Below are 23,645 nucleotides of genomic sequence, written 5' to 3' on the forward strand. Positions count from 1 at the left end.
CCGTCGCGTCGCGTCGAATAACGAACGGCAAAACAGGAACGGGTCGTGCGAGGAATCGGTGAAATCGTTCGAATTTTGTGACCGACCGCCGCTTCAAAAGTCGCTTTTCCTTTGTCCCTTTGTCTCTCGCTCTCGTCGAACGAGCAGACGCGCGTGACGAGAAATTCGAACGGACACTTTGTCTTTCCTTTCCTCTTTTCTTCCGAGAACAAAATGGAACCTGTATCCGTATATCGAGACCGTTTGAAACCGGTCGCGCGAAACACGAGATATCCCGATTCTAAACGGAGCCAAGCACGATATGCATGGATTTTCAACAGATATATCGAGACATATGTTTGGTTCATTCAATTAGGAAGTTTTGAGTGAAATGTTTCGAGGATCATCTTCTCTTTTCTGATTTTATATTCGTGGTTGATTTGTAAATAATCCTGCGCGCAGCGCCAATCTTTTGGATAAGCGCAAGGCTGGTTGCCTATGCATGGCGCGAAAATTTTCTTCTCAACTTCTTCTTCTTCTGCGCGCGGCGTGGATAGAATTTTTATAATTTGAAAACATTTTCTTCGATTCATTTCGAAGTGAGGATTGTTACATATTATTTTTCATCTTGAAATCGATCTCCATGAAACGAAAGAGAAATTTATTCTCTTATTTTCAGATCTGGGCGCGCACGCGCGTCGACCTGTTGGCGGACGAGAAGGAAGGTGGTTTACCTTGCGGACACGCAGCCTTCCGTTATTCCTCGTAACAGAGCTCGGTGTCGATCGATCGATCGATCGATCGTTGGCGAGGCTCGGTTCAACCTTCGCCTGAACCTGACATCGAGAAAATGGGAGCATCGCCATTCTCGGTGCATCAACGATTGTTTTAAAATAATTTCCAGATTTCTTTCCTTCTTCGATTTTATTTCTTTCGAGTTTTAATCTTTCTTCTTCTTCTTCTTCTTTTGGCGAAGCGTGAAGGAGAAAAATCGTTATTTCGAGAAATACCATCGGAAAGGATAATTAAAAGGTGATAACGCGGTTCTCGCAATCGTCGAGAAACGACGAGGAGGTTCGCGCGTCGCTTTCCATTCTTCTCGCCTTTCTCTCTCTCTCTCTCTCTCTCTCTCTTTCTCCGCTTAGCTTCTCACACGGTGACCGATGTGGGCTGTCGCTACAAGGTAAACCACCTTTCTTCTTCTTCTTCTTCCCCAACGGGGATGAGCATTCCATAATTTACGCTTTAAGCAGAATGGGGGTAATTAAACCCGTGTTTTTCAGAGATTGGTCATTAACATAAAAAGGAATCTTTGCAATGTTTCTCGAATAAATTCCACGCTCGCACCTTTCTCTCCTCCTTTTTCCTAACCCCCCTCTAAAAAAAAAGAAATATTCCATTTTCATGAATCTTTCTAACTTTGCAAAAAACAAACAAACGAAAAGAATCAACGACCGAGAATTTTAATCGATAAATCATCGAATTAATTCCACAATTAATGGAAGCCATCGATCAATGATCCATTATCATATTATTGATCCCGTAATATATTTATGGAATCTCTGCCCCCTATCAGTATCGATTTTTTCGGGGAGGGAGAAATGGATCCGAACGAGAAATTTCGAAGGCCGGGAGACGGAAGGTAGAACGATGACCCACGTCCACGGTCAAGGTGAAAATCACGTGGTCGATGGTGTGTGTCGATCATACGAAACAGGCCTCCTTCCGTTGCGCGTGATCGGCATCCAGTCTCCGTCCTTTCCTCCATCTATGATCCACGCATCGCGTAACCCATATAACCCTACCTGCTTTCATACGAAACTTTTATACTTTAATCCTCGAAACTCGTCATTTTCAACTCCGAAATTTCGATCTCGATTTCGATTCGAATTTTTTTTTTATCGGATCGAAAGTTGCATTGTTCCTTTCGAGAAGAAACGATTCAAACAATTCTGCGACAGAATGAAAATAGAGGAGGGCGTCGTCGAGTCGGGGGAGGAAGCGGCCGAGCTAAGCCATAAATGGCAGCGAGCGCGCGCAACAAAGGCCGATCGAAAGGTGGTGGCGCGGGGCGTGCCAGAAAAACGGAGGACTCTCGGTTGCATTCTCGATGCAAAGCTAAGTAGGCGCGCGTAATTATGCGCATCTCGTATTTCGAAATATCGCCTCCCCTCTCTCCTCTCTTCTTTCAGCGCGTCCTCCGCCGACGGCTTGCCGGCCGCCACTTTCCCGTCCGCCATGATAGAAAGAAAGAAAGCCTTTGTTGTACGAGAAAAAGAGATTTTTTTTCTCCTCTCTTCGAATCGAGAAACTTTTTCGAACCTTCGAATCTTTGGAAAATCGAGATCAACCTCCGTCTTTCGATTAAAATTTATACAGAAAGTCTTCGATCTTTGATCAATAATAATATCCTTTTCTATCTTTTCACGTTTAATCGAAAGAAAGAAAGCCTTTATTGTATGCCAAAAGAGATTTTTTTTCTCCTCTCTTCGAGCCGAGAAACTTTTTCGAACCTTCGAATCTTTGGAAAATCGAGATCAACCTCCATTTTTCGATTAAAATTTATACAGAAAGTCTTCTTAAGTCATCTTTGATCGATCTTAATAATATCCTTTTTTATTTTTTCGCGTTTAATCGAAAGAAAGAAAGCATTTGTTGTACGCCAAAAGAGATTTTTTTCTCCTCTCTTCGAGTCGAGAAACTTTTTCCCTTCGAATCTTTGGAAAATCGAGATCAACCTCCGTCTTTTTAAAATTTATACAGAAAGTCTTCGATCTTTGATCGACCTTAATAATATTTTTCTTTTTTCTATCTTTTCGCATTTAATTGAAAGAAAGGAAGCTTTTGGTGCGCCAAAAGAGATTTTTTCTCCTCTCTTCGAGTCGAGAAACTTTTTCGAACTTTTGAATCTTTGGAAAATCGAGATCAACCTCCGTCTTTCGATTAAAATTTATACAGAAAATCTTTGATCTTTGATCGATAATAATATCCTTTTTTCTATCTTTTCGCGTTTAATTGAAAGAAAGAAAACTTTTGGTGCGCCAAAAGAGATTTTTTTCTCCTCTCCTTGTTTCCGTTGAGAAACTTTTTCCCTTCAAATCTTTGGAAAATCTCTTTTTAAAATTTATATAGAAAATCTTCGTTTCTTCGATCTTGAGTTTCTTTGAAATTTTGATCGATCTTAATAATATTCTTTTTTCTATCTTTTCGCGTTTAATCGAAAGAAAGAAAACTTTTGGTGCGCCAAAAGAGATTTTTTTCTCCTCTCCTTGTTCCCGCCGAGAAACTTTTTTCCTTCGAATCTTTGGAAAATCGAGATCAACCTCCGTCTTTTTAAAATTTATATAAAAAGTCTTCGATCTTTGATCGATCTTAATAATATCCTTTTCGCGTTTAATTTCGTTGGAAAAAGAAGGGATTGAGTTGTGAACGAGAGAAAGAAACATGTTTTGCGTAAATTTTGGAATTGTTCCAAAGGCAGAAGAAGAAGCGGTTATATACATGTGTGTAAATATTCAAAAGGTCCTCTATAAATCAAAATTCGACGCGCTTTCTATTCGAACGAGAAGGATTCGCTTTAAAGCGAACGCGCTCTTTCACGAATATTTCTTTGGGAGAAAGTTCACCAAACTCTTTTGTCCTTCTTTATAAAAAAAAAAGAAGAACTTCTCCGTGAACTTCTCTGTCGACAACTAAACTTCGAGAAATCGAGATTTCAATTGGAAAAGTAAATCTCTCTCAACCTCGAAATCGAAACTCTCTCTCTCTTTCTTATATCGAGAAATCAAACAAATTTCAATCTCGTCGAATCACGAAACGAATTCGTAGATTTCCATGATATTTCGAAATTCCTCGCCCATAACACTAACTTAACTTCCAATTGCTCGAATGAAGAAATGCAATCTGTCATAGACGAGGAGAAACGTTACGTTGAGATTTACAACGCATTTTCGTTGAAAGGTGTTCGAAGAATAGAATAAGAGAGAGAGAGAGAGAGAGATTGATCCTCGAATCGAACGGAAATCGTTTTACCATGGAGCAATGACACCTGGATCCGGATCCAACGGTGGTGGATCGATGGTAGGGAAGATTCCTCGCGGACTCGACGATCCGGCGACGATCTCGAGGTGGCACGAGGATGGGTTCAAGGAGAGGTTACGATTGTAGAAAGCACGAAGGAGGAAGAAAAGAGCAGGAGAAAAAGGTCTGTGGGTCACTGTGCTATCCGATTACGTAATTGCCGTAATGTAACCTTCAGCGTTTGATACTCTTGTGCAAACCTCCTCCTGTCTTTTCTTTTCTCATTTTCCCAACCTTCTTTCTCCTCTCTTCTTCTTTTTTTCTAAATGCAATTTAACAGGCGAGAGACAATTCTTATTAACTCGGCGATCTCGTGATTCCCACTTTTCTCATCCGACATTTCCAATTAACCGAAAAGTAAAAAAATTTGTCGTGCATCATTTCTCTCCTCAATTACTCCTCCTCAACCGATTATATTGCTATTAGTGATTGATTAACAACGAGAGAAAGAAACGATGGAAGATAAATTCCCAACAGATCGAAATAGGAAAATAGAAAAATCGTCGACTTAATCATCGATTTCCTTCGAGCGATCGACGGATAAAAGAAGAAGAAAAAAGAAAGAAGGAAAGAAGAAACGAGACGAGCAACACAATTGATCAATCAACGACGATCGAAAGTGCGTAAAAGGCCAATGCGCGCAAGGCGCGGATGATGGAAAAAAAAAAGTCAGGCGAGGGATCAAGGTTCAAATCGACTTTCTCGATTATTTTTGTTACGCAGATAGGTCAGACGAGTTGGAGAAAAGGAAAAGCGATAAAAATCGGGGAATTGAGAGAAGAATAAAGCAAGCGCGGGATTGAACCGCGAAAAACTGGTTTCCCCTCTATATATATATATATATATATTTATTCCGCCTCGGTGAACGTGTGCCTCCGTCGGCATTTCGCGTGCATCTCCCGTCAAGGACTCCGCTGGACTCCTCGCCACGCGTTTAGAAAATGCCGTTAGAGGATCCCTTCTGGATCCCCTCCCATCCCCCCCTCCCTCCTTGAGGCCAAGCCGCAGCTCGAGCAGCCGCCAATTTGCAATGAATTTGTAAAAACTTGCACGCGTAAACGTTCATCCATTCCTCGCTTCTTAATCTATTGTATTCTGGAAAGAAAAAGAAAATAATTTCCCTCCAAGATGATCCAAATGATTATCTCGAAATTCGAGAAATTTAGAATTGGACGAATTAAGTTTGAACCAAACGAAATTATAAATCTAAGAAAATTCTCTTTATTAATAAAACATCGTAAAACTTAATTTAATTTCATCTAATATCGTAAAGAAAGATATCGTAGAGAAAGGAAAAAAATCGATTGTTTGGAATTTCAAAATTTTTCGCATCGCGAGAAAGAGAGAGACAGATAGAGATAGAGAGAGAGAGAGAGAGAGAGAGAGAGAGAGAGAGAGAGAGAGAGAACAAAGGTTCGAATGGACGCTTTGTTAAAAGCGGAGGACGATGACGCGCGCGCACAAAGAGTGCGCGAACAAAGGAATGATTCGCATTTTTACGAATACAGATAGGCGCTCGTTACTCACTCAATGTTACACGAGACCGGGTTTCTATCGATCGCACGAAACTTCGACGGTCGGATTAAATAAGGAAATAAGCCAGTTCCTGGTCGTTAATCACACGAGGAACACGTGTCCACGTGCGTTACGTGTATTACGATCCGTATTCGGCTCGTTTATCAGGAAAAACGAGGCTGGAGATTAATATATCTCGTCTCGCGAAATCTCTCTCTCTCTCTCTCTCTCTTTCTCGTCGAATAACGGTAATTTCATTGTAAACTTGTATCTTCACTCGGGACGACGTTAAACGATGGATTCCATGCATCGATTTTCTCCCGTTTTCTCCGATATTTATTATTACGTTTACGATCCTCCACACACGTTTCCTCGCCACACGCGTGAAAGTTCACCTTTGAAATATTTTTCAAGAAAGATAGAGAGAGAGGGAAGGAAAATAATTCGAAAAAATGCAAGCGAAGAATTTTCGAATATATTATCGATCGAGATGGCGGTTGAATGGAAGAAGTGGTTCGTTCCTTTAACGTCACGAGCGTGTTGCGCTAATACGTTACGATGTACGCGATTCGATGCACGCTTTACGACCGCGTCTCTAACGAACAAAGTGGCTCGTGTAACTTTAACATCGCCGATAAATTCTCTCGAGAGGAGAATGTGTATATGAAAAAAATAAGAGCCGCCATTGCTTATTCCATCGGCAAACTGGGCCGCCCGTCAATACCTCTCCCGATAAAATTTTAACCACGCGCGACATTTTCTTCTTCGTTTTCTCTTCAAAAAGTAGGCATCGCGTTTGATATTTCCACAGGTAACGCCATCCGTGAAATATTTCTGAGATAATAAGAAATTTCGTTTCCATCGGAAAAAAAGAAGAAAACGTTCGAAAGAAATGAGCTCTTTCCTATTACGTCTATTTCCAATGCTGCTTTGCCCTGTTTAGAACATCGCCAACAACTAGGATTTGTTAATTAGAGACATCTTTCGACACCATTCCTTAATGCGAAATATCGATTCGAATCTCATTGTTTTCCTTTTCCTTCTCCCCCCCTCTCTATACATCGAGATTAATATCATTGTTATCCTTCGTAATCTCGATTTCTCTTTCTCTCTCTCTCTCTTTATATATATATGTGTATATTTTTTTTCTTTTTTTTATCCTCGACGAGCGAATTGTTCGATTTATTTTCTTTTCTTTTTTTCGCAACAATTTATCCTAGGCATCTCGAACGATTGTACACGGTGTTATTAACCGTTATTATCCGCAACAGGTCCGAGTTATCTCGGGATTTATTGATCCTGGCACGAACGCCTCTCTCTAAATCCTCTTCGCGCACTTTTGTTCGACGTTTGTCCAAGGAACGTGTCGAGATAAAGAAACACACTGGTTCTGGTTCAGGACGTGTTATAAACGAGGGTATATACCGATCGATCTCGAATACTTTCGCAACGAAATTGGGAACGGAATCATTTCGTACGTTTCCCTGCTGACGATTTCGCGAAACGTCGGCTATGTCGTTTGCTACGTCATCGACTATGACACGACGAGTCTTTTCGTGCGAAACGTTTTCTCTGGAAAGTTTGAGAATTTTAGAAATTTTTCCTTAAACTTGTATCTTTGCTTAACTTAACGGGATCTTTCGAGTTATTTTTCAAAAGGAGAAGGGAAAGATAAAGCAAAGATGTTGAGTAATCTCTGTTGATTAATAATAAGCTCTTTTTAATCTTGTATCGTTTCTACTTTCATATTTTGCCAATAAGTCTTGACATGAAAGTTGCACTTGAAATTAATCAACCGAGACATTTTGCTCTCCGAAAAATTTCTTCAAACCATTCGAGAAAGATTAAATGACGTGCATAAAACGGATCGATCTTGAACTCAAGTATCAGAAAAATTTCACGAGACATCGATCAATTCTCTTCTCGTTAAAAAATTCCGTCCTTCGTTCTGCCCTCCTCCTCCTCCTATCCTCTTTCCACAGAGTCCTTCGTTTTTTTAAATCGAACTCGATCGATAATAACCGGCCCCTGTCCTCTGTTCGCGAAAAGTGGAATCAATATGAATTGCGCGGCGAATCGCAGGTATGCAGGTTGCGACGATCTAACGCAATAGCGCTATTGAACGACGTCGATAACCTTTTACCGCGTATACCGCAAATTTATTAACCACCCGGTACATCTCGGCCTAGCTCCCCGGAATATAAACGCGTTGCGTAAAACGCGCTGACAGCCGGACAGAGGGTCCGGAGTGCTGGACGTGGAAAGGGATGGGAGAATGAAAAATGAGAATTATTTGGCGAGCAGCTTTAAAACCACGCGAATAATTCACGCGGCATCGAGGTCGTATAAAATGGAAAAATAAAGAATGAAAAAAAAAATTTCTGTGGAAATTTTTGAAGCTGGAAATTCGCGCGGATGGGATGACGAATGCACGATTCCATAAGAGTGCGTTTAAAATTTTTGACGTATTTTTTCTTTTTCTCTTCTATAATTGTTTCTGGGCTTCTTTAATTTTTTAATAAACAGGAAATTCCATTGTAGTTGTTGACGATCCATGATTCTAGAGATTATGTATTTGAGATTAATTTGGAATTTTTTTCTTTTTCGCTATTAACTATTTTTCTTGAAAATTTAATTTTTTTTTTTTCCTCTTTGAAGAACATCGAAAGGAGGATGGGGATTCGCATATATATATATATATATATATATATATATATATATATATATATTGTTAGAGATATCGAGGCGTGTATTTGTATTTTTTAATGAAGTTCTGGGATCGTGATTGGCAGAAATTGAATGAGAAATATCTCTGATAATATAATATACCGAAGAATAATGGAAAATATTTTAAAGGCGTATGGATCGATAATTCGATTTATGACAGGTGTTATCTCAGCAAAACTAAAATTCATAAAGGAAGAGCTGTGACATTTAAGAAGGCAGAAAAGAAAGTAGAAAAAGAAGTCGTTTCGGAGAGCATGTTTTCAATAAGATTGAAAACGCGAATGTAGAGAAAGTAACTGTTAATTAATCTTTATTCATCTGACTATTAATTGATTTACTTTACGCGCGTATTTTGCATTACTCGTGTAACGAAACGTTAAACGTGATTCCTTAGAAATTGAATATCAATATAGAATTTATGATTGGTTGAACCAACGTTGAATTGGAAGAACGGCCGATGCAATATTTTAAACATTCGAGAGTATGTGCGTGTATAAATAAATTAAAATATTTGAACGAAGTTGTTATAAAATATTAAAGAAAAAAAAAATATCTAAAAAAATATTTAAAGCATTTAAACATTCAATAAAATTTCCAATAGTATTGAAAAAAAAAAAAAAGAAAAGAAAAAATATTGCATTAAAACAAATTTCTCCTTCTATTTTGAAACGATTATTACCATGACAACAATGGAAAATATAATTGTTTGTAAATACAGGATGATAATTTCACAACGTTAATCCATAGAATATTATTAATATGCGTTATTAATAACAACAATTATAGAAAATACCAAACAGGATAGAATCAACATGAATAATTATTGTTTCGACATCGTTGATTATCGCTTATTTTTCCTAAATATAGAGGAGAGACAAACTCGAAATTCGTTTTACAAAATTGATTTTACATTGGGAGCAGAGAAAAAGGTTCAAGGTTTCAAGCATACGACGGCCATGCGACAAAAGCGCGGTGTGGAGCAGTTTTCGTGGAAAGTTACTCGACCACGACGATACTTTCGAGTTTTACAACCACTTGTGATCCATTTTTCCTCTACTCCCTTTTAGAACCGGCACAAAATTCCGTTTTCACTTCCATCCGCTCGAAAAAAATAAACTTATCCATTTTCCTTGCAATCGTTGATTAATTCACGATTCGAAGAATTCGATTGTTCAACTCGTCACCTGAAAGAAGAAAAAAATTCACTGTATATATATTTACAGAGAATGAATTCTGAATATCTATCATAACTCTACTCCCCTCTATCACATTACCAATCCCTCGTCCTCCAGCTGCATCCGCCCAACTTTCTTCTTTCTCCCTTCCTTAAAAAAAAAAGAAACGAAACAAAATCAAAGGCGAGAAGGAGGATCAGGAAATTCAACGAGCACGCCATCATCGAATATTGAGATACAAAACATCCACTTCGAAAATGGAGAAATGGTCGGGGGAGGGGAGGGAAGCTCGAGAATGGAATTCCACCTCTCCTCCAAACGTCTTTCCACGTAACAGAGAACGGAAGGAACGGACCCCCTGGTCGTTCTCCAGCCAGTTTTACGACGTGGAAAAGGTGGCAGCACCATCCGGATGGTGAAAGTCCTTCGACGAAGAGGAAGGAGTGGTGGTGCACATATAGAGGGGCGAGAGGGCGCGGCTTGTCCAGACGCTCTTTGTCCCGACAACGACGATGACGGCGACCACCACGACGGCCACCATGTCGCCGAGGTTCCTGCTCCTTCTTGGATCCCTATTTCTGCTTGCCGGTGAGTACGCTGCTCTTCCTTTAGGCCGCGTTTCCATATCGATTCTCGAGGAGATAATAAGAAGTATTTCGAGTTTGGACCAGTTTTTTGGATTTGTTATTTGAAGAAATTTTAGAGATTAGAGTTTAGGGGAGGGGGTGTTTGGATTCGTGTTAATTTTAGATAATTATTTTTGAGAGAGTTTCTTTCTCAAAGTTGAGGGATAATTTTTATGATTGTTTCATTGATTTAGTTAGTTGTGAAAGTTTGTAAACGAGAGAGGATATTTGTGATGATAAATAATGATTTCTCGTCGAAGAGAAACATTACTTGGAAATCTATCGTTCCGATTCTGTAAACGCAGGTGAAAGTTGTTTTCGAGTTGTTGAACAAAGTTTCCTTCTCGTATCGAACGAGTTTTCACTGCAACTACAACTTTCTGAAGGATTCTTCGGATCTCTATCGGATGATTCATCGTGTCTCAAATTCAAAATAGTCGGAAAAATTAAAACGAAAGTTGTAAACTTTAACAACGAGAAACGTCGAGGCACGAGGCGATGAATGTTCTGGTGACTTCAACGATTGATGCCGCGACAAGGCATCGCGATCTCGCCAATCCAACGACGTCTACGTCTTCAATCTTTACTCGAAATTTACTTTTTCCAAGAAGCTTGACAAATATTCGACGAGCATCTCGTTCGATTGAAAAGTTTATTATTTACTTAATAAAATAAAGTTGGAAAAAGGAAATTCGTCTCTCTAACGTATAATAAAATTCACAGCACTCGTGGAACGTGAAAGTTTTGACGAGTCGTCCGGAAGTGGCGTCGATCACGATTCACAACGTATCGTAAATGAACGAGAAGGGACTATCGTTCGTTTCGATGAGGAACGTGAGATGGAGAGAACCTACTTTGGAGAACCACTGTCGCTTCCCTTTCCTCCTCCTCCTCTACTGCTTCGTTGCCCTGACATTTCCAAGACTTTCTACTTCTACGAGGGTTCACCGACCCCGTCGTGTTCGGTTTACGATCTCCAGAGATCGTGGCGTCGCGACATTTTCCACGGACAATCTTAGCAATGCCAATCTGCATCTTTTTTTATTCAAATGTCACGTTCGATGTCAATTCGTTCTCCTCTTCTTCTTCTTCTTCTTCGATTGCCAATTCAATCGAGGACATCGATGGGGAAGGAATCTTGATTTTTCTTGATCTTCTGCTTTCGATCTGAGAAATTAGAAAAGTTTTATCAAGTTTTTTTCTCTTTTCGAGGAATAATATTTTTTGTATGTTTGATCGAGAGGAAAAGAAGAAGATGGATTATTCTGTTTGGTAATATTTTCATATAAGAAAATAAAAAAAATTGCAAAATTACTGTTTAGTAACGTATCGTGAATCTAGAGTCGTTAGATTATTTTATGAAACGAAAGCATAGAAGGATGTTGAAAAGTTGCGTTAGAGATTGTGCTGATGGATCGAGAGTCGGTTTATGTAATCGATGATAGAAAGTAATACGTAATTGTCAGTAATGTCTTTTTTACTTTCCAAGATTTTCGTTTTGTTCCATTATTTCTTCTCTTTTTTTTTTCCAGTTGCATCATTCAACTTCGAATTACTTTTCTCAAATTTATTAATATTACTGATCGATTATTAATCTAACGTCGTGTTCAAATTTTCAGCAACACAAGTCAGAGCACAGGACGAGGAGGGCGCCGATGGGATCGACGCGAATGCCGAAGAGTTGTGCCAAGATAGGCCAGGGGACGAGTATTTCCGGTTGAACGTCGACGGGGACTGTCGCGATGTCGTAAGGTAATTTACCTCGCTGAATTACCAATAAAAACTCAACGTGTCAACCGTTTCGTGTCGCCATCTGTCGTCATTCCATCGTCGAACGTTGAAAAACGACTTTTGAAAGATTCAATGATTCTTCGAAATAAAACGAGATTAAAAGAATCGCGTCATCGTCCAAAAATAAGTCCAACGAGCATTTCCGATCGAAGATGTGAACGATCGACTTTTTTTAATCGCATCATCGTCCAAAAATATCGAAATTTTTTTCCAAGAAACATTTTTTCGATCGTACGAATCGATTCTGCAACGAGTAGAAATCTCGAAGTTAAAAAAAAATGGCGATTTATGCGAAGGATCAAACGTTGAATTCCTTCGGTTCCTTCGCGATCGAATTCCGCGTTGGAAGGTTCAAGGTGAGCCTGATATTAGATATAGGACTCGCCTTCCACGCGATGACGACAGACGGTGTATCCTGACTCACGAACGAATGGGCAAAGTATTCCATCGTCAAGGACATGCAAAAATATCTCGGGAGCAGGAATCCTGCAGATCCTGTTGCAGAATGTCACGCGTTTTCGAACAAGTCGACGAGTTTCCTCAACTATGATTGTAACAATTTTATCCCAACTTGTTAATTTTTACTAGTTTTAAAATTTCTCTCAGGATTCAACAATTGGAAAAGATTGGATATTAATGAATGATAATTTGATTTGACAATTTTATTGAATAATACCTGAAATTAAAATAATAATGTATAATATTGAAAAATTGTTTTAAATTTAAAATATTAAAAATGAATATAATTGCAAATTAAATTATATGAAAAAATTTATTTCCTTAAATATTTAATTTATTCTTTCCTTAAATATAAATTTCTCGAGATAATTTCCATCCAGCTTATGATTCTTAACCTCTTTTAATTAGAACGTGTCTTGAGATGATGTATCATGATGGCGAGCAGAAATTACCAAGTATCCAAAATCTGGAAGAAGAATAACAATTTGCAAATATCAAACATGTAAAAAAAAATATATATATATATATAAAATTGAATCACAGATGCGACAAAGCAAGCGAGATTGGCGTGACCAGGTTGGCAACAGTCCGATGTCCGACAGGTCTGGCGTTCGACATTGAGAGGCAAACGTGCGACTGGAAGACGAACGTGAAGAATTGCGACCAACTCGAGAGTAAGCGATACATACAGATTTCTATTTGATTAAACGGCATCCCCTTTGTTTTCTGTCCGACACGCACAGGTGCACGAAATCCGGCCTGAAGCAAATCACGTGCCCCAGCGGGTTGGCCTTTGATTTGGACAAACAGACCTGTGACTGGAAGGGCAAAGTCACCAACTGTGACAAGCTCGAGAGTAAGTCGATGTATCGACCAGGGTGAGCCGGTGTACTCTGTCTCCATTTCCGTCGTGCTCTTTCCAAGGAATGCGTTCCATGCGATCTTTCGTTCCTTTTGTGAAATCAATATCTCTGAAAAGAGAAACAGATGTAAGACACAAATGTCGGATTCTTTTTGAAATTGCTTTAAACTGTTTTCGATGTCGATGTTATACGAGAAGCGATAAGAGACAACTTCTCGTCTCTTTTGTTCATTAAGAAAGGAATTTGAATTTTTCCGTCTTGAAAGAAGACAGATTTCTTTTGAAAAGAATAAAATAAAATATAACGCACGTTCATGGAAAGAACATCTTATTGAGAAGATTGTTTTCATTCGTTCTCTTATATCGAGAATGATGAAAAATTCTTTAAAAAATATACGGAGAAGCCCGGCTCTTTCGTAGACTCGCAACGTAGCACGCACCATTCGTAAGGTAGTAATACTAACGCACAATTATCCTTACGCACTTTTAAGATTCATCCACGATACTTCTCGTCTCCAAAAATCCAATCAGAAATCACGTACACATGTATATTTCTCTTAAATTTTATTTTTAGGTTAGGTTCATTACCTTCACACTGTTGCACTTAATTATCAAACGATTCTCTTGTATTTATTTAAATTAAAATAAGAAATTCGTGTCTAACTACCAGACAAACAAAATTCCAATTATTATTATTATAGTTATCTCGAAATACGTTCAATGGAATCTAATTTCCTGTACTTTCTAAAGTCACGCAAAAGCGATCAGTTTTGCGATTTTAATTCGATATTTTTCCACTCGTGCATATCTTTGAGTTACGTGAGTTTAAATAACGTTCTACGTATATACGTTCGCCGAGTGAAAACGCACGATCATTACAAACACGAGACCACTTTCGAGACGTAATCTCCAGTTCAGCCACTTTCGATTCGTTGCCGAGAGAGACTGGTTTCGATTTTGAGCGAAAGTGGAGACGAGAAGCTCGTGCCTCGAGCGTTCTAACCTAGTTTTTCGAGACTATCGATGTTCTCTTCCTGCCAGATTCACGCAATTCTCTCGATTCATGTTGCACCACTAATACCCGTGAAAACTCTGCCTCGCTTTTTTCCCCCTCATCTCTTGTCAATTCGATTCGCTTCTTAAGCGATTTTTAATTAACATTCCGCGTCCTTGTCGTTTCGAGAGATTGAATTCCTGAGATTGAATTACAGGTTATAAAAAGCCGACGAAAAACTTGAATTTTCTTGTTACTCGAATATTATAGAATGAAAATTGAAGGATTATCTATAATAATTATAAAATATCAACATCGATTAAAATCTATGCAACTAAATACGTAATCGCGAATAAAGTTATTCTACGCCTCGATACGTCTCTCGAAATCGATTCTCGATGCAATTTTTCAGCTTTGTTGTAGAATTCACTCTAACACACTCTTGTTCACCTGTACATATCAACACTTCACATATTTATTCATATATTCGCATAAATATATACAACAAACACAATTCTTTCTCCTCGCGATCGCTCCAGGTACGAGGTAGCACGTTCTCAATTGCTGATATCTTTTTCTTCTACCTCTGTCTGTCTCGCAATACGAGTATACGCACACATTCTACCTTTTTCTCTCTTTATCTTTTCTCTATATCTGTCTCTGTCTCTCTCGCTCTGTTTGTCCATATCCAGATCGGTTTCGCTTCGACGATCTGGCCTCCTTATAACGGCTCCTTCGTTATTTTAGTCGACTCGTTCGCTTTTATCGAACTCGAAACTCGCGCGAGGAATCGCCGCGAATCGATCTCATTAATTTCTCTCTCCTTCTTTCTCTATCTCACAGAATAATTAATATCATCTCATTCTCGTTTAAAGTGACATTTTGTAGCTGTTTTATCTTCTTCTCTTCTTCTTTTTCTTTTCCTTCTTTTTCTTGCGCTGACCGCCATTATTTCACCGTCACTTCAGTTGTGTGCTTGTTACATTCGAGTTCTGTTCCTTCGTTTTCGTTTCGAACGAAGGACTTGCGTGTTTTTTTTGAGTGCTTCTCGTGAGACCTTCTGATCTGATTTAATCTCGCGAAAAAAGGAATACAATTGGCCAAAAAAGAGAATTTCAACGATTCGATGCAGTTTGAATATCAATGTTGATGGCATTGGTCAAAAGAGAATTTTATAGGTTAGCTTTTGTTCTTTTTTAATTTTTTCGTTCTTGAAATTGTTTAATATACGCAATGCTATACTTAGAAAAGACAAATTCGTTGTTTATTAATTATTTCGTAAAGATAAATTTACTTATTTTCTCTTCTTTGTAATTTGGCCCTGACAGGGTTAATCGCGTAACGCACAAAGAAATATTGAAATATTGAAATTTTCTATTTATGATACACCGTGAATTATCGATCTATTTACTTTACAGTCGATTAATTTTTGCGTATAGCCTCATTCAAGTATTTTGCCTTTTGAACGTCAATGATCGTAACAATAAATCATTGCGTCATAAATTGATTAAAAATGACCGATTTTTAAAGCCGATTTTTAAATAATTTCGAGAAAAATGAAATAAATTTTTAAATGTAAAAGGTGCACGAGAAAAGGAAGAAAATGGCAAAGTTTGCTTTCATTTTTCTTTTTCGACAAAGATATATCCACGAAGATATTCCTTTTACGTATCGATGCATTGCTTGAAAGCGTAACGCCGCAAATGAAATTAAATCAGACCAGTCTCATGTATTCGTGATTTTTTCTTTCTTTATCTCTCTTTCTCTCTCTCTCTCTCTTTCTTTCTCTTTCTCCCCTCTTTTGCTCACTGTGTATGTATGCTTGTATACGTGTGCACGCGTGTGTACGTGTTGAATCACTTGCAATTCTCTTTTCTCGCGTCGTATTCCCTCGACGAGTGGCACGTCGAGGCACCGCCTCAACTTTTTTATTTCTCCGCTGCCTGTTTTCGCCTTTCGCAACAGCCCATCTCTTCATCACCGTATTTTCTATTTTCTCTATCTCATTATTATCTCAACAATGCCTGCGTATATGTGTACGTGTGTATATATGTGTGCGTGCGTGCGTGTTGAGTGCGTGTATATGTGCGTGTGTGCATATATGTGTCTATTCTTTTCTTTTCTTTTTATCATATTATTATATTTATCACGGAATTATCTGCGTGCAAATCGCTGCGAGCCAACGAAATAAACGATACTCTCGACACTTGGACATATTTCTCGCGATAGGCCAACCGTGATTCGTTCCTTTTTCATTCCGTTTTTACATTCTTTTTGTCATTCTCTTTTTGTTTCTCTCTGTTAAGATCCTTCTGCAAACGATCTCGAAGTGATTTCTTGAATAAATAATTCAGTATAGAAATCTACGTTTGCCCCAGGGAAGAGAATCTTCAACGCAAAGATTCTTTTTCTTCTTTTCTTTTTTTTTTTTTTTTCAATTTTTCTATTTCCCAGCGAAATGGAAAATCAAAAGTTCTCTTTGTTACGCCCATCTGGGTTGGTTCTATTACGCTTTTCCAGTCGGTTAGAAATCAGAAATTTCTCGAAGGAATTGAAGAGAGGCGAAACGAAAAGAACGGTTGATACGCAGTGGCGTAGGAACTGTTGACGCAAGGATAATTCGAATCCTCTTAGCTCGATACCTTTGACGATTCGTTGACGCTTTATCGTATAAAAGATGTATCGATTCCAATATGTTCGATATATTGAAAGCTACGATGGAAAGAAGTCAAAGGTGTTTCAGAAAACTTCCCACACCTGTACATAAAGTCCACGTGTATATAAATAATACCAGATTACACGGGGGCTCGAGGAAACTGTAACTGGTCTTACAAGATGTAATTAGATTATTATAGTTAATCCCTTGCCTTATAATATCACGTAAGAAAATTTATTTTTAATTCTGCCTTTAACTTCGATTCTTTATTATTAGCTAATAAAAGGCTAATATTATTTTGAGTAATTGTTGAAAATAAAAAAAGATTACAAGGCAAGGGATTAGTATCGAGTTGGTAACGTACTACGTAGCTTTGGGTTCACATTAATCCCGCACAGTAACCTTTAATCCTTTCATGAATATTATTCATGAAGAATATAAATTTATTATTGTAATATATGATCCCTATTACAAATTATATCGTGTATTAATATATTTGTGAAACATATCGATGCAAAAGTTATAAAAATATCTTAATTTTTGAAAATCAAATTTTTACGAGCATAAATAAAGAAATTTAACTCGTAATAAAAATTCGTGCTATTTTATTATGTACATTCGCAGTGTAGTTATAAACAATGATGCCTTGCCAATTTAATCGATTTATAGCGGAAATTTTAAAAAATCGATCCTCCAAAAATATTTCACAAATATATTTAATACATATCCAGTCATAAATAATCGATTTCCTTCGTAATACAATTCCTTCTCAAGTAGAATGACACCGGTTCCTGCGCCATTGGTGAGCGCGCCACGATCTATCTGTACATATAAATTGGGCGAAGTAAAAGTAGAATTTGCAGCTGTGGTGAAAACACGAATCCAAAGTAGTATTGGTTATCGTCCAAGCGACGAAATCGGCCTGTTAACGAGGATTACAATTTGCAGAGCCGCGTAAGGTGTTGCCCATCCTGAGGACCGACGAACCAGTCTGCCCAGAGGGCAAATTATCGTGTGGTAACGGCGAGTGCGTCGACAAGGAGCTCTTCTGCAACGGTAAACCGGATTGCAAGGACGAATCGGACGAGAATGCGTGCAGTAAGTGTCGATTTAATAGCGCTTCTTTTGGTAATCGAGTTGGAACAACTCTATAGTTCGTACGATGTGCAAATGTAGTTTCCTAACCTTTCTCGAATCCTAACCTTTCGCGCGATTTTATCATCATACGTAATTACCATCTCTTTTTCCGAAGAGAAATATTTTTTGATTTTTGATCTTCGCGTTGATTGGGAACCACTGTTAGAGCAGACACGTGCCGTTCGAATATTATTAATTTTTTTTTCTTTAATATTCCGCGATGCGAATGATGAAAAGATTAAAAGGTTAAATTTGTGATTAACATTTTATTTTCTTTTTTTGTCTTTCTCGCACATTGAATATAAATCAACATTCTTCCTCTTAAGATATCATTTTCGAAATTTCTCTTTGTAAAATTGTATAAAATTTATATAAACGACTATTCCCAATTATATATATATATTTTTTTTTCTAGAAACTTATCTTATCTCTTCGTTAAATTTCTCAAACTTCCCCCCAATGAGTCCATCGAAATTTATTGGTCCTTTTTTTCAGCGGTGGAAACCGACCCTAACCGTGCACCGGACTGCGACCCAACCCAATGCGTGCTCCCCGACTGTTACTGTTCAGCCGACGGCACCAGGATCCCGGGGAACATCGAGCCTTCCCAGGTACCCCAGATGATCACGATCACGTTCAACGGAGCCGTGAACGTGGACAACATCGACCTGTACGAGGAGATCTTCAACGGGCAGCGGCAAAATCCCAACGGTTGCCAGATCAGAGGAACCTTCTTCGTCTCTCACAAGTACACCAACTACTCGGCGGTCCAAGATCTCCATCGTCGTGGCCACGAGATAGCCGTGTTCTCCCTCACCCACAAGGACGATCCACAATACTGGACCCAGGGCAGTTACGACGATTGGCTGGCGGAGATGGCGGGCGCGAGGCTAATTATCGAACGTTTCGCCAACATTACCGACGGTTCCATCATTGGGATGAGGGCCCCTTACCTGCGGGTGGGCGGTAACAAGCAGTTCGAGATGATGGCCGACCAGTTCTTCGTCTACGACGCCTCCATCACCGCGTCCCTCGGCCGTGTCCCCATCTGGCCCTACACCCTGTACTTCAGGATGCCTCACAAGTGCAACGGGAACGGTGGAAACTGTCCGTCCAGGTCTCATCCAGTGTGGGAGATGGTGATGAACGAGTTGGACAGAAGGGACGATCCCACTTTCGACGAGTCCCTGCCAGGTTGTCACATGGTCGACTCGTGTTCCAACATTCAGACTGGGGAACAGTTCGCCAGGTTGCTCAGGCATAATTTCAACAGGCACTTCAACAGCAACAGGGCACCCCTCGGCCTCCACTTCCACGCCTCGTGGCTGAAGAGCAAGAAGGAGTACAGGGAGGAGTTGATCAAGTTCATCGAGGAGATGCTGGCAAGAAGCGACGTGTACTTTGTTACCATGGTCCAGGTGAGCACGTTGCTTGATTGCACTGTTTTTTTCCCCATACCTGATGATATATCCTAAAATAAAGGAACTAGTCTCAATTAATATAATCAATTTACAAATTAAATTGGAAACTTCATGCACAATTAATTCTTATTTTATTATAGATAGAAACAAATCTGATTTACGTTGATTTGAATCAAATGTAATGATTTTAAAAGTCCAACAGACTTTGAAATTTAAAATTTTTGTCCTAAATACTGAGATCACAATCATCTTTAATATCTTTTAAAAGATATTATCCTTAAGGTAATTTATTCTCTTATTTATAAATTACAAATCAAAATTATCTTTAAATTAAAATTTATATTTTTAGTTTATTTAATTTATTAATCCTCCCAATCAAATTTAATTACTTATTTATTAATGATCCCCTTTCAGGAAATGTGGAGGTGATTGTTAGAAAAAAAGAGTGTGCAGTTGAAGAATAGAAATAGGAATTATTTGGAAGAAAATAATTTCGAATCAGTTCGAAAGGAAAGAAGTAAAATTTTTCTTACTTTTTTAAAGTTATTGCTTGCAAATATCATTTGATACGAGGTGAAATTCGTTGGAACCTTTATCACGATTCTTTTGATACGGTTCAATTTATCTGACGTTTTCAATTTCGCCGCATCACAATGTTTCTCATTCGTGATCCATCAAACCTTGCTTTTATTATTTCTCTTTACGTCGATTCATTTTCCGCTTTCAATCCAACCTCGCGATATGAACTTTCTTTCTTTCTTCGTTCCTCTTTGGACGAATTCACTGTATATATTTCTACGATCGATTCGTAATTTACAATTACCCGTATGTTGCTTCCATTCCAGAGAAACACGATTTCCGCCTCGATTATTTTGATAACAGAAGCGCATAGATTAAATATCGGTATATTTGGAAAAATATCACAATTTGAACGAACAGTTGAATCGAAACGTATACAATTTCGTATCGAGAAATACAATTTCAAATTTCTCCTCTAATCGTGATATTCAATCAAATGATTACAAAAAAATATACTTAGATCTTCCAAAAACTTTTAAATAAATGCACAAACTTATACTTCCAAATAAATACTCTAAATATAATAATACGTCATCAAATCGAATCTACTTTACCGAGTGAAAAAATTCAGTTAACTCGTCTGACTGAATACGTACTCGTTCCACTTGCAGGTGATCAAGTGAATGCAAATACCGACGGAACAAATAAATACTCTAAATATAATAATACGTCATCAAATCGAATCTACTTTACCGAGTGAAAAAATTCAGTTAACTCGTCTGACCGAATACGTACTCGTTCCACTTGCAGGTGATCAAATGGATGCAAACACCGACGGAACTCTCGGCGCTCAGAGACTTCCAGGATTGGAAAGAGACGTGCGACGAGAAGGGTCAGCCGTACTGTTCCCTCCCGAACGCCTGCCCGTTGACCACCAGAGAGCTTCCCGGGGAGACCCTTCGTCTGTTCACCTGCATGGAGTGCCCCAACTACTATCCATGGCTGCTCGACCCAACCGGCGACGGTTTCACCGCGAACAAGAAATGAGCAATCGAGAGAAATGATCGGTCGTTCGTGTGGCGCGTGTCCTCGATAAAAATTCGGCAAAGATCGTATCGAAGATAAGAAATTTTCTCGGGGCGCACGCGCCTGAAAACGTGTCGCACTGAAAACGTGTCGCGAACGAGGAAAAAAATCTCTTGCCATTGATTGACTCGAATCTTATTTACGCTCACATCAAGATTTCGATTTTGAAAGCAAATTTGAATTCTGTTCTTTAATTTAGAAATTTTGCACGAGTCTTAAACGAGTTTTCTTTCATTGTGATATCTTTTCGAATGGAATTTTATAACGAGTCGAACGACTTGATTGATCGAATCATCGTTTTTATTCTTGAGATTTTTTTTTCTCTCTCTCTCTCTCTCTCTCTCTCTCCTTATTATTGTCGCAGAAGAAAGTCAAAGTTCGAATTCTCGTTCGTGAAACGGTTTTTCGTGATCGATGCAAAAAAAAAAAAAAAAGAAAGAAAGAAAGAAAAGGAAAAAAAAAGAGAACGAAGGGATTTATTTCCTCTTTGTTATGGAGGAACGAGTTCTTCGTGTAAGTTTATTCAACTTGTACATAACCACCGTATCCTTGCCCTTCTCTGATCCCTCGTCCCTTTCTTCTGCGGCGCGCAGTGCGTATTGATTCATCGATCGTCGAGGCGCCGTGTTCATTTGGTTAACGTTTAGCACTTAAGAAAGAGTAATTAAGTGAGAGTAATTAAGTATGTAATTCTTAGAGTCCCTATTAAAGTATTTCACAATAAACGTTGTACGAAACTAAGAATTTCTTTTTTTTTTTTTCTTTTTTATTTTTATCATCTATTTGATATATACACTTTTACGTATATATGTGTGAAAATAATATTTTAATCACGTGAGAAGTTTTATCGACATAAATAATAATAATTTCTAATATTACGTATTCTTATTCTTCTTGAGAATTAATTTTTATGATAAAATAAGTAAATTTAGTAAAAAAAAAAAAAAAGAAAGAAAAATGGATAAAGTAAATTTCAACTTTTTCAGCGATTAATTCGAATATTAGATAGTCGAACTACTGTGTGCAAAAAATAAATGAGAGGAAGGAATCAATAACTTTCGAGATTATTCAATATGCAAAAATCAGTTTCGAAAAAAAATTATTTTAGATAACAGGTGTGTTAATCTCGAAGTAGAATCGAGTGGAAGAAGATTTAGTTGTCAGACACGATGACATTCTCGATAGCCTTGAAAACCGTCGATAAACGCCAACGTTAAGGTATGTAAAATGTCGTTAATAACTTGTTTTTTCCCCACCTGCACAGAAGCCCGAGGATACCTTTCGATTTCGGATAGCATTCCTTTTCGATCACGAGTCGTAATTCAAAAAAAGCAATTCCTTGCACTTTCTTTGATTGCCAACCTTTCGATATTTTCATTCTGTCCATAAGAATTTCTCAATTACACTAAGAACCTTAATTTTTGCATATCTGATAAATATTTCAAATATATTTTTATTTTCTAATTTATATTTTATAACAGGAATATTTATTAGCGTGAAGTTTTTCAGAATCTTCTCGAAATGATACAAACAAGAATAGTAAATGGGAGAAGAATAGAGATATGATTAAAATATGAGAATCAACGCCATCTTCAGAGTGCCGCAAATGAAACGTATATAAAAAAGGAGAACAAATAGAAGAAAAAGGATAGAAATAAAATAAAAATTAACTGTTAGCGCCATCTCTTGAATGACAATGAAAATATTTTTTCGAAAGCATGGTAAAGTAGAATAAGAATTTAGAACGCCATTTTCTGATTAATTTTAAAAAGATGATTTAATCGATAGATGGCAATGATCTTTAATTCTTAGTTTCTTTTATTCTAGCTTCGAAAAAGTGAAAAGAATGGTCTAATTTAGTTTTTAAAAATAAATAAAAAATATATATTTTAGATAATTGGTTTAAGAATAAAATATTACAAATTATCAAATTAAAAATAAATAAATATTATTTTTAATTAAAAAAAGAAAGTATAATATATAAATAATGTGTATAAAATGTATGTATATTTTTAGAAATATAAAGATTTTATATTTGTTTTCTATATAATAAATTTTGTTAAAGTAAATGTATAAGATAATAAAAATAAATAAAATATATACATTTTTAAATATATTTTTGCATTCTTTAAAAATATGACATCTGAAATAAATATGAAACAGGTAAATATGTTAAATTCCATAATTAGTATTAAGTAAAATGATGAAAAAATATTATTTTAAAAATAATAGAATAAAAAGATAAATAAAATAAGAAAATAAATATAATAATAATAAAGATAAGTTCAAATGATAAGTACATTAAATTCCAAAAAAATATTCACGTGTTACCTTATATTACATTTTTCAATACAAAAGTACGAAAAATTTCAATAGCGATTCAAATTCGTAACATTTCTTGAAAATAATATCAAATTCCTTTTCGAACAATTTTTACATTTTCGGGATTTAGATTTAAAATTTTCTTTTGCAAAGAAAAATTTGTTTCTTTATTTAATTATAAAAATTTCTGAAAATTCGTAAAAATTTTAAGCTTCGATTTTGAGAAAGAAAAATAGAATTTTCTTTTGTTAAAAAAGAAATAATAGTTTATTTATTTATATTTTCTGTATTATTTG

General features: G+C 37.3%; 1 protein-coding gene and 1 long non-coding RNA gene across 4 annotated transcripts; one reads left to right on the forward strand and one right to left on the reverse strand.

Annotated features, from left to right (window-relative positions):
* The first annotated feature begins 9,746 nt into the window (after nt 1-9,746).
* LOC551323 lies at nt 9,747-21,768 on the forward strand. 2 transcript variants are annotated; one of them, XM_623720.5, is made up of 6 exons: nt 9,747-10,064; nt 11,722-11,854; nt 12,896-13,026; nt 17,813-17,962; nt 18,497-19,419; nt 20,752-21,768. In XM_623720.5, exons 1-6 carry the CDS (start codon nt 9,989-9,991, stop codon nt 20,986-20,988), a joined length of 1,650 nt encoding a protein of 549 aa, XP_623723.2. In that variant the 5' UTR covers nt 9,747-9,988; the 3' UTR covers nt 20,989-21,768. The 2 variants fall into 2 exon arrangements, with proteins under 2 accessions (XP_623723.2, XP_006566458.1); XM_006566395.2 differs by lacking the exon at nt 12,896-13,026 and adding an exon at nt 13,096-13,208.
* Nucleotides 12,674-14,825, reverse strand: LOC100577789. Of its 2 annotated transcripts, none has more exons than XR_003305607.1 (3): nt 13,803-14,825; nt 13,042-13,323; nt 12,674-12,818 (listed from the first exon to the last, which is right to left on the reverse strand). It is a non-coding gene; the product is annotated as an uncharacterized LOC100577789 (long non-coding RNA). The 2 variants fall into 2 exon arrangements; XR_003305606.1 differs by having other exon boundaries at nt 14,218-14,824.
* Nucleotides 21,769-23,645: the final 1,877 nt, after the last annotated feature.

The sequence above is a fragment of the Apis mellifera genome, linkage group LG11, assembly GCF_003254395.2.
Source record: "Apis mellifera strain DH4 linkage group LG11, Amel_HAv3.1, whole genome shotgun sequence".
Lineage (NCBI taxonomy): Eukaryota > Metazoa > Arthropoda > Insecta > Hymenoptera > Apidae > Apis > Apis mellifera.